General features: G+C 33.6%; 1 protein-coding gene and 1 long non-coding RNA gene across 3 annotated transcripts; both read left to right on the forward strand.

Annotated features, from left to right (window-relative positions):
* LOC133301231 (probable aquaporin NIP7-1) lies at nt 1-10,251 on the forward strand. 2 transcript variants are annotated; one of them, XM_061500850.1, is made up of 6 exons: nt 1-13; nt 8,458-8,636; nt 9,179-9,403; nt 9,505-9,699; nt 9,796-9,857; nt 9,967-10,251. In XM_061500850.1, the coding sequence occupies exons 1-6, from the start codon at nt 1-3 to the stop codon at nt 10,193-10,195; spliced, it is 903 nt and encodes a 300-aa protein (XP_061356834.1). In that variant the 3' UTR covers nt 10,196-10,251. The 2 variants fall into 2 exon arrangements, with proteins under 2 accessions (XP_061356834.1, XP_061356833.1); XM_061500849.1 differs by lacking the exon at nt 1-13 and having other exon boundaries at nt 8,306-8,636.
* Nucleotides 4,636-5,500, forward strand: LOC133301222 (uncharacterized). The gene is made up of 3 exons (XR_009750157.1): nt 4,636-4,705; nt 4,947-5,026; nt 5,368-5,500. It is a non-coding gene; the product is annotated as an uncharacterized LOC133301222 (long non-coding RNA).
* Nucleotides 10,252-11,910: the final 1,659 nt, after the last annotated feature.

The following is an 11,910-nucleotide window of genomic DNA, read 5'->3' on the forward strand; positions in this document are numbered from 1 at the left end:
ATGAAATTGCAACGTTTGCTCGACTCCTTTTACCAAATATAGTAAAAAAATAACAATTTTACACTACACTTACTTTTATATTTATTTTCACCCATATCTCACATTTTTTTATGGGTGCGTCGTTTCTCGTGTAACTGCTGATGAGAAAAGTTGCAGCAAATTTTTAACATTAAGATACACGTGCGGATCTTAGGATACACGTGCGGATTCTATCAAAAAAAAAAAAAAAACCAGGATTCGGACGCGTATCCTGTGTTACTGCACTTTTTCTCTTCTGCAGTCACATAAGAAGTACTTTCTCCTTTTTTTTATTTTTGGGCAAAGAATATATAGTCGAGGACCACAGAAAATGAGCTTGTCTGTTGGATGGTTCAGCAAATATTTGAAGCTCAAAGTTCTTGTGTTCTGTGCTCCATCTATCACTTTGTGTCAGTTAGGAACCTTCGGAGAAAAAAATTCGTCAAATATTAAGCCTTTCTTGTCATTCTTCTGCACTTTGCCATACTACACATTTTTCTTAATCATCTTTCGTATGGACAGGCCGAGATGAAGCATAAAAGCAGCTCTAGAAGTGGTTTAAAGCACACCCAAAATGAGGACAAGTTGTATTAGTTGTCATTCATTAAGGTCTTTTTCTAATCCACCCAAATTTGGCTCGACATAATTATGCCCTTTTTGTATTTAAAGAGTGGAGTACTTCCTTTCATATCACGGTCAAAAGTTCCTTATGAATTAATTGTTGTTAATTACTTGTTAGGACTTATGCTTCAGCTGCGTTGTATGTTTGCCTCCCCTAGAGAAAATTGATGATAACATTAATGACCATATATAATGATCATGGCCAAGAATAACAACAACCGCATAATCACGTGTTTACTTTTTATAATAATAGTTTTTGAGCTAATCCAACAAAATATAAAAATGTTATAATTATACTTGAAAAATGTATTCTGATATATTATAGAATTGTGTAAATATTTTATACAAAGGTTCTCTATTTATAGAGAATACAAGACCTAGAATACTTGACCTAATGGGCTAAGCCCAATACAACAAATAATAAATAAATAAATAATATTAATATTTACAACACTCCCCCTCAAGCTGAGGAATATATATTTATCATTCTCAGCTTGCTAGTAAGCTCTTGAAATCTATCTGAAGGAAGTTCCTTTGTCAATACATCAGCTAATTGACGTCCGGTGGGAATGTAGGGTGTGGTAATCAACCCGCTATCAAGTTTCTCTTTGATGAAATGGCGGTTGACCTCAATATATTTAGTCCGATCATGTTGAACCGGATTATGAGCTATACAAATAGCTGACTTATTATCACATAGCAGCTTCATTGGTCCCTCACATTTTATTTTGAGATCATCAAGTATAATTTTCAGCCATAGTAACTCACAAATGCCTTGAGCCATGGCTCGAAATTCAGCCTCTGCACTTGATCTGGCAACCACATCTTGTTTCTTACTTCTCCATGTCACCAAGTTACCACAAAGAAACATACAATAACCAGTGGTAGAATGACGGTCCGTCACAGATCCAGCATAATCAGCATCAGTGTAGACTTCTAAAGAGAGATTGCCATCTCGCCAGAATAACAGTCCTTTACCAGGAGTAGCTTTAAGATACTGAAGAATTTTCTCCACTGCCTGCATGTGTTTCTCCTTTGGATCATGCATAAACTGACTGACAACACTAACAACATAAGCTAAGTCTGGTCTAGTATGGGCCAGATATATCAATTTCCCAACTAGCCGTTGATATTGTCCTTTATCAACTGGAGGACTCTCCTCTTCAAAGCCTATCTTGTGATTCTGCTCAATAGGAGTATTAGAGAGTTTACACCCGAGCTTTCTTGCTTCTTTGAGAAGATCCAAAACATATTTCTTCTTACTGATAAAAATTCCTTTGCTTGAATGAGCTACTTCTATCTCTAGGAAATATCTCAGTTTCCCAAGGTCTTTGACTTCGAACTCAGAGGCAAGCCATGTCTGCAGAATCCGTCTCTCCACAAAATCATCACTTGTGATAATAATATCATCAACATATACAAGGAGCACAGTAAGCTTCCCATTTTGGGAGTGCTCGAAGAAAAGAGTGTGATCTCCTTGACTCTGTCTGTATCCTAAGGTCATCATAACCTTAGTAAACCTTCCAAACCAAGCACGAGGTGACTGATTCAATCCATACAAAGTCTTTTTTAATCTACAAACTCTATTTTCCCCCTCACAGAATCAAAACCAGGCGGGATTTCCATGTAGATATAATTATACATAAGGGGGAACCAAAAATAGAACACTGAAAGATTTGCCATCTTGAAGTGATTGATTATACACAGTTCTCCAGCTAAAAGGTCAATGTCATATAACAAGCCGCCAAACCATAGGAAGATTTAAAAACAATTGGAAAAACATTCCTACATAGGTTTTCAACCGGTTAAGGTTAAGGAGCTTCTCTTGTAGGGGTGTCTCAATTATTGTCACCTTTGACAGAATATAAAAATCAAGACCCCTTTTTTTGGTTGAAGAAACATGGAACTATGGACACGAGAGTGCCATACTAAGATGCATTTTGACTTGCAGGTAGTTTTACAGCATGGTTTCTTTAAATTTGCGTAGAGGTCATGATTTCATCCACCTTTTTTCTGTTGGACTTGTTTAGTGTTAACATTTATCTATAGCTCTTGGAAGTTATATCAAGGAAGCTTTATTCTGCCAGCATTTCCAGACAACTGCAGGCCCCCCCAAAAGCTCATTTTGACTTAGAAAATTATACAGTGTAAACTTTATTCGTGTATGTGTTTTCCTTCACATTACGTAGATTTCTGGGCCAGACAAGGTTTTGGTCGTATTAGGGATACGTCCTTAAAACATTCAATAACTTTGGTTTTAGATAATGAACATGATGGTGGAAATCCATATCGAAGACTTGTGTCCACAGGAATATGATGGTACATACTTAGCTGGATCACACATGTGTTCCAACTTGCCAGAATTCCCCATCTTATCTAAATACAATTTCTCATGTTTATGTGTCCAAGACGCTTCTACCTAAATGACTAAACCATAGATTTTAAATATACAAGTTGGGATTTATCTCAATTTCATTTTTGATTTAAGTCACTTTGGATGTTTCTCTTCTAAGTTCTAACTAGTAAATTGCATATAAAGTACCATAAAGTGGAGACTTTTTATTCTTGTATCTAGTACTGAAGTCTGAACACTGGCTTCTTCTATCTACAAAAGGAACAATCATGTGTTACGAACATATGTGACTAGAATTGTTGATTTTTCCTCTTTAGTTTTGGAATAAGGTCATTTTGTTTCTAATTTGAAGAAAAGATCCTGAATCCCAGAACAATATTTTCTGGTTACTTTATTACAAAACAATTTTACTGGTGAGAGAACTTGATTTTATTTATTTTTTCTTTATTGCATTTAAAATATGCTCTCATAGGCATATCTATCACCACTTATTGGTACATAATTACATTCTAAGAAAGCACAATACTTGAGGGTCTGCTGCAATTTCACAAAGCAGCTGAACAAAAAATTATATTAATACAAATCTTTGTGACTTTATGTTCCTCTTTTCATTTGTACAATCTAACTCTCATCTCTTTGTATACATGCTTTTACCTTTAAACGACTTTTCTTTGTTAAGCTTGCGAGTGAAGTTTGGCATATTGCTTCTGTGCCATCATTAACGATGGATCACCATCACTATCTTCTCTTTTACCCTAGTGGCAAGCAAAAGGGAAATCCTTTACTTGAGAGCTGAGAATAAACTCAAGGTCAAAACCTTCAAAAGAATAAAAACTGATCAGAATATCAAAACTTTAATTACAACACCAACTAAGGGTACTATATGCCTCCAATATCAGTACAATTTTTGTTACTCTAAGGTGGTAGCTAAGTAGATAAAAAGGGTTCCCTCTGTTTTAACTATGGTTTGGTCGTTTTTAGCTATGTAACATCATACAAAATTACAATTAGGTACTTGATAATGCAATTTCCAAAGTAGATTAATCACAAAGCAAAGACATATAAACGAACAAAATGCAGATGAAGTTCTAACTTGTTCAAACAGAACCATTTTTATATGCATGAATGATTCTTGATGAAAACAAATCTTACTATTACACGAAAATCCTAGTATGAAAAGCAAACTAGGAGTAGTGTAGAACGTGGACTCCAAATCATGTGACCCAAGAAAGAATCTCCTCAACACCCCAAAGAAAAAAAAAAAAAAAATGAAAGAAAGAAAGGAAGAATCTTCTCTGAAACTTACGTATATAATAAGGACCCCATGAAAAATAATGCATGGCCATATCAATAACTTTAGTCATCTTTCTGTCAGTCTCTCTCTCTCTCTCTCTCTCTTGTTCTATTTTTCTCTTCCCTACCTCTCCACCCTTCCTCTGTCTGCCATATATACATAAAAAGTTGAGGGGAATGTCGTCTGGTTCGAGATCATTCATGCAAGTAGTCTCAGACATAACTCTTGTGAGTGATTTCGGACCAGGCTTCATTCCCCTCAGCAACCAAGCAGACACTAATATCTTCCTCAAGTACATAGACAACCTTCCTCTCTTTTGAGTATTCTCCTTGTTGTGCTCTAGGACAAGTCCTTAGGCACCAGAGAAGGATTGCAAAATCGGCTATGCAGGATTAATTGGTAATTGGATAAGCTTCCAGGTGGGTATGTCTCAAAATTTCAAGTTCTTACATTTCATATGCGGCTTATCTTGTTCATGTTCTTAAGAATATATGTGTTGGTTTGTTAATATACTCTTCTTGTGGAATTTGTTTATTGTCTTTAGGACTTGAAAAGTAAAATAATTTTGTTCTTCTGTGTGGGCTTTCCTTGTATTCTGCTGGGTAACTATCTCTTTAATCCGCTCCAGATTCATAACATTTCTTCTGTTTATACCACCAGGTGGGGTGTTTAACCTTTGTGGCTCAACCTGAACATGAAAAAGCGAAAACTACAAAAGATGTGAGAACGAAGGAAGTTCTGTAAGTGGAATCCATTTATTTGAAGTGGTCCATAGTTGCTGTAACTGATGTAATAAAAAGATTATCACAAGATTCCTCATTACTTTTTTTGTTATCCCACAATAATCACATGGAAAAGCATGCACCATAAGACATAAATATCAAAGGACAGGCTCTGTTGGGATCACAATCAAGGGTCATTCCCAGCATAAAGCTTAGGCTCACATAGTCAATATAATTCATCTTTAATTGATACTGATATAGGTAAATATGTTATTAGCTAAATCTGAATGATTGTGTGTGATACTGTTTCTTATCCAATCATTTGCTTCTGAATCTGATTTGATTGTCTTCTTGCACAGTTGCGCTCTAATGTCAGTATAGAGAAATGGTGAAATAATAGTATTACAATAATGTAATCTGAGCAGTGACATAAGATAGCCGAAACGAGAAAAGCAATAGCTAGCTGCAACCTATATCAAAGTACATCAAATTTTGTGGATCTATACACTGGCATAGCTTAAATCAAAGGAATAGTACTAGTTTATATATATCAACTAGTACTATTCATCTAACAGTTCGGCCTGCATGATTCAATCCAGGGTCATTTTGACTGAAATTGCTGTTACAGGTGACAGAAACATCTAGACAATAGCCTATGTCCATTCTCTATAAGCATCTTCTGAGTAGAACAATTCTTAAACATATATATACTCAAAATTGTGCTCAAATTAGCAACCATGTGTTGATCAGAACTTGTCTTTTGGCCCCACATGTTTGCTGTAATCAAATGCATGTTAGATTCATCTGTGTCATCATTTTATTTTGATACAAATGAAAGAACAAAGAACAGCTACAGCCTTAAAAAAAAAAAAAATTTGCATGGTCATCCCAAAGCAAACTCCAATGTTGGATGTGGTTCCAAAAGAGTTCCATTAGATTTGCCAGACACATTTGCATAAAAGAATTGCATCAAGCCTTAACATCTTTTATCTTCTGGTCAATTAATTAGACAACTTATGTCATATTCAAACAGGATAACAAAGAAGAAAAGTTGGAAGCAAATTCAGACATCCCCGATATCTTTGGTCTCTTCAAAAGTAAGTCCAATAGTGTTGTGACTGTAGAGGCATCTGGTGACAAATTTCTCTCCAACAGTGTAAAAAAGTTCAAAAACTTTTGCTGAATTATTTTCTTGGCAGAAACTATGCAGAACTGTATCATTACTCGTTAGTAACTACATTTGGAGAACAACTGGTCCTCTCTCTCCATTTCCAGAACAAATTTCCCTGCTTCTTCAAAACTCCCATTTTTACAAAGCCTTTTTGGCAAAACTCAAAAGACCTTTTTGACATATTTTGGAAAATAAATGGCAAAAAATTTCAAGTTTCCCTGTATTAACACAATACATTAATGAGAGAATTTTACATTTTTTCAAGTCAATGCCTTTAAATTATTAAACAACTATTCTTGCAAAGCCAATCCAATAATATAATAATATAGGAGATTGAATCTGGTACCATGTCATGAAGCTGCATTGGATCAAACCTCCTCTATTGTAGTTTTATATGTGATATTGATTGGCAAATGGCAAAGCAGCCTTGTGAATTATCTCCTCATAAACATTCATAGCTTCCTCTATTTTCTGATTTTTGCTGTAACCATTGATCAATACACTGTTGCTCACAACATCAGCTACATGCCCTTTATTTGTTATTAAATGACTATTGAGCCAAACAAGGACTTGGTGGCTTAGTTTCAATTATTAATATGTTTGACTACATTAATATACAAACTCCAAGGCAGGATTTTTACCATATTTAAATTATATTATTAACTAAATAAACACATAAATATGATTATTGTAATAATAGGAAATATTAATATTAAAACGTTATACTTGATCTTATTTAAATAAATAAGCTTGTTCCAAATTAATTCCTAAAATAGTTAGAATATTTCATAAGATTTCTTAAGTTTAAAGGAGAATAACAACTTTATTAAGCTAAATATTATCAGAACACAATCGAGTTAATTGTAAAATTATTTATAAACATGTGTATGCATACTTTTTTTTTTATTTTTTACCTTAAAAAAATAGTTGATTTTGGAAATCATTTGAATTTCAACAACATACACAATAACGATATGCGAGAAAAGAGAGGGTTATAATTGAGATTTGATCAAATATCCTTGAATATCAGATACTTGCTTCATTTTATCACAGTTTATATCATTCAAAAAAAAATTAATATTAAGATGACAATAATATCCTCAAGTAGTTAAAAGAAAATTCTATATTAAAAAAGTTATGGACAATAAATCAAGGGTTTAGTGTGCGTCATTTAAAAGGACACAACTTGTGTCCTTTTAGTAACTTACACAGAGTATGACCGGTCATACTCTGTGTAATTCTGAAAAGTTGCTTTTTTTTTTCACTTTACACGTCAGCGATGTGACTGAGGAGAGAGAAAAAAAAAGCAACTTTTATGATTTATACAAAATATGACCGGTCATACTTTGTGTAAATCATTTAAAAGGACAAATTTGTGTCCTTTTAAATGATAGTTCTTTTCCCATAAATCAATACTTCTAGAATACTTTTTTTCTTTTTTTTCATGTTTACCTTGCCTATCAATATCCAACACTATTAGATCATAATCTAAGAGAATAAAAAAATGGTAAAAATTAATTGAAATTCAAATATAATAATATTAGAGAGTAATAGGCAAGATATGTATAGAAAAAAAAAATAGATAGAATAATCTATCTCATCACTTATATTAAAATTACTTATTGATAAATGGATAAGATATAATTATCATACATAAAAAAATCCCAAGTGAGCATGATTCCTTATCTCCTCTCTCTCTGCATGAGTGGTTGAGATGTTCTATAACTAAAAATTTCTGTTGGGCTACTTCAAACATGAACATGTAATTTTTCCATAGAAGTAAAAGGAAATGGAGAAACTGAAAGGCAAAAAGAATAAGAAACAAAAAGTAGTAACAATAGTGAGGGAGTGGTTGAGGTCTAGCTTTTAGTTTGGATTCTACATAATCAAGTATAAACAAAAAGTAAGAGAAGATTGATGAAGGTTTACGTTTGTTGGAAAGTAATTAGTTTACTTTCTACGTTGGAGCAGTTAATAAGCACAAAATGCTCTTGTTTACCTCATCGAGAGCAACACATGAATCGTGTGTTGAAGCCCTTCTCAGAAATCTTTAAGAAGCCAAAGACGTGTGAGCAACAAAAGGTTCCAACCATAGTTAAACTTCCCCCAAATTATTACATCATGACTGTTCCATGGAATGCGAGAAACTGAACTTTTGTAAGCAACATGTTCTTTGCACTTACTATACATATGCAAGACCTCATTAAAGACTCAGTGAAATACTTTTGTTTCACCAATAAGCTGTGTTCAAGAATTAGAACAAGTTTGATCATGACAGACATGTTTGAAAAGCAACCATCTCCTGATGCTTCAAATTATGCATCAAGCAGTGGCCTCTCTGGGGATGATAAAGAGATTGGGTATAGAGCTGCAACATCAAGCCATCAATGTCTTTTGGCCATTAACTCTGCTCTTCACTTCTTACCATTCAAAATTGACCTGAACTTTGCTCGCATGGTAAGAATATATTCAACCCTTCCAAGTGTATTTAGAGTGCAAACTCCCTTGATTATTTAGAAAATGTTCCAATGTAGCTAGCAATACTTAATATATTCTTCATTATAATCCTAGATATGTAACAAAAAAAAACTACTCCTCGTTAAACTCTGACTAGGGAGAATGAGATCAGGACAATCCTTATATATAACCTATAATTGCATATTTACAAAGAGATTATTTTTCGAATTTGAATATATAATTTTTCAATCACAAAGAAACAACTGCACCATTGCTCGGGCTCTTGCCTCTTCATAATTCTATATATATAATGATGGAAAAATATAGAGTGAAAAGCTACGTATGGGATATGGGGTGGCAATTTGGACTTTTACTAATGAGAGAAGGATGGATAAGTGTCATCAATATGTTAAGCAACAAAACCTTGTAGAAGCTGTAAAAGAATTTGAACAGACACCAAATATTCTGATTGTTATTTTCCCCTGAAAAAAAATATTATAATGTCTGATAATATCAGAAATATGAGTTCTTTTTATGTGTAGGTCATGGCAGAGGTGGTGGGTACTTTTATTTTGATGTTCTGTGTATGTGGAATCATTGCAAGCACACAATTCCAAAATGGTGCAGTTGGCCTTCTGGAGTATGCAGCTACAGCAGGATTAACAGTGATTGTGATAATTTTCTCTATAGGACCAATATCTTGTGCACATGTTAACCCAGCTGTCACAATAGCCTTTGCAACAATTGGTCAATTTCCATGGTTCAAGGTGCTAATAAAAAAACAAGACCATAGCCCTTGTTAAAATTCAGGTAGCATAATTGATTAGTTTTATGACTACAACATATCATTCACTTGTTTCTTCAACAGGTTCCAATTTACATAATAGCACAAACAGTAGGTTCTATGTCGGCAACATATATAGGTAGCCTTGTCTATGGCATAAAATCAGATGCTATGATGACACAGCCACTCCAAGGATGCAACTCAGCCTTCTGGGTGGAGGTTATTGCAACTTTCATCATCATGTTCCTGGTTGCAGCTTTGACATCTGAATCTCAATCAGTAAGGACAAATGAACAAAATTACATATTTAAGTTGCTAAATAATGAATTAGAATTTCATTTTTTTCTAAGAGCTAAAACATGAAACACTATACAGGTTGGCCATTTATCTGGCTTTGTTGCTGGAATAGCAATTGGGCTTGCTGTACTAATCACAGGGTACCTACTCACAAACACTAATTTTTTTTAAAAAAAAGCTTAACAAATCATCCATTTAATTAGTTCTTTTTTTTTTCTAATAAAAAAGTCATTTGTTTTTATGTTGCAGCCCTGTCTCAGGTGGATCAATGAATCCTGCAAGATCATTAGGTCCAGCAATTCTCTCATGGAAATTTAAGGATATATGGATATACATCATAGCCCCAAGTGCTGGAGCTGTAGCAGGAGCTCTAATGTTTCGTTTCCTACGTATTAGAGACCAACATTGTAGCACTTTGTCATCACCAAACATCAGTGATGTTCATGTTGGTCGTCCCATACCCTTTTGTTCAAGTTAGTACATGAAGATGAAATATCATGTTTTTAGACAAAGTTAAAGGAACTGCAAAATCAATAGTAATCATTGCCTAGTAGCTAGCTTTAGTAGCTGAATTCTTGATTGTCACTTTTTTTCCCCTAGGGAGAAGTGGGCCCATGATTTTGCTGGCAGAGAAAAATTGGAGTTTATTCTCTGAAAAGGAAGAAGGGTTCAGACATGGATATGTCTTAAGAAACAAAAGGAATATCAGATGATGTTTATCATCATAAGTTGTTGTTGTAATTGGTAAACTTAGTCAATAATGGTATTTTACAAAAATATGCATGCAGAAACTTAAAAATATAATTTTGATAAGATGAGAGTTTTGCAGGCAGGAATCATATCTTATCTATCCATATAATAAAAAAACATGAAAAAAATTCTGATAATATATCAAGGAAAACCTTTTAATTTATAAAGAATTTTCAGTGAATCAACATCAATATCACTTTTATCCTAAATTAATTAAATTGACAGTTTTTTTAATAAAAAAATCAAAAATCAAAGTTGCAAAAAAACTAAGAAGAACTATATGAAACATAAAAAAAAAAATAAAAAAATTATATGACTCTTCACGATATCAATAATTTTTCCCCACTCCATCCTAAGATAAATCATTAAGTAAGTTTCGGTATATTTTTTAAGTAAGTTTCCGTATATTTCGGTAGATTTTTTAATTAAAGCCATTTTTCATTTCATCAGTCTTATTTTATTACATTCTTTTAAGTAAGGTTCGATATATTTCTTTCTTTTTTTTTTTTTTTTTGGGTACTAAGTTGCGGTATATTTCTTTATTTCTTTGGGTTTGCCCGTTTGAATGAGCTTTCATTCATAAAAAAGTTATTTTTTAAAAAATAAAAGTATTTTTGAGAATTTTTAGATGTTTGGATAACAACTTTTAAAAAAAGAAAAATTTAAAATAAAAGTTAAAATGCTGTTTTTTTTATAGTCAATAGTTGGTTTCTTTTAAAAAAAGCAGAAATTAAAAGATAATATAATTTTTTTTTTGGAAAAAAGATAATATAAAGAGTAAAGACCCAAATTGGTCCCTGACAAAAAACTCGATGCCCAAATTAGTCCCTCACAAAAATAAACTCGTTAGATAGTCCCCAACAAAGTGAAACAGGACCCACGTTAGTCCTTCTGTCAATCCAAAATTCACGACGTCAATGACGGTGATGATGTGTAACGTTAATGAGAAAGGTCAGTGCCACGTTGGAGGGGAAACGACGCCGTCTGAAGAAATTTGCTTCCACGTTGCTGTTCAGTTCTCCTTCCTTCTCAATTGAAGAAACAAATTGAACGTTCAGTTCTCATTCCTTCTCAATTTCATCAAAGGAACATCGTCGTATGATTTAGGGTTCTTAAACCAGAAAGAAGGGGATTGAATCGAAGATTGAATCGAAGATTGAACGTTTAGGGTTTGGGATTACTGATTTAGGGTTTGCTGATTTAGGGTTTATCCTTCATTTTGTGCTTATTTGAAACTTGGTGTTTAGGAGATGAATATTTCTTCTGGGAAGGGGAGCTCAAGCCCTTGTAGTTCATTTTGGTTCAGAAGTGAAAGAAGGAGAGTTGTTCCATTGTTCAAATGTGGGAGGCACAATGTTGTTTACACCTCCAAGACCAATAGAAACCCAAATAGAGCATTTTTTTGGGTGCCCCAATTTCAAGGTGAGGTGAATGACCACAAAA

This window comes from Gastrolobium bilobum, unplaced genomic scaffold (genome assembly GCF_033153095.1).
Source record: "Gastrolobium bilobum isolate Gb01-03AN ecotype WA unplaced genomic scaffold, APGP_CSIRO_Gbil_v1 utg33064, whole genome shotgun sequence".
NCBI lineage: Eukaryota > Viridiplantae > Streptophyta > Magnoliopsida > Fabales > Fabaceae > Gastrolobium > Gastrolobium bilobum.

Excerpts from the sequence above, each read along its gene's own strand:
- LOC133301231 (XM_061500849.1), top strand. The coding sequence starts at position 8,346 with ATGTTCTTTGCACTTACTATACATATGCAAGACCTCATTAAAGACTCA. Across the intron at positions 8,637-9,178 it reads ACCTGAACTTTGCTCGCATG|GTCATGGCAGAGGTGGTGGG; the intron begins GTAAGAATATAT and ends TTTTATGTGTAG. Across the intron at positions 9,700-9,795 it reads TGACATCTGAATCTCAATCA|GTTGGCCATTTATCTGGCTT; the intron begins GTAAGGACAAAT and ends AACACTATACAG.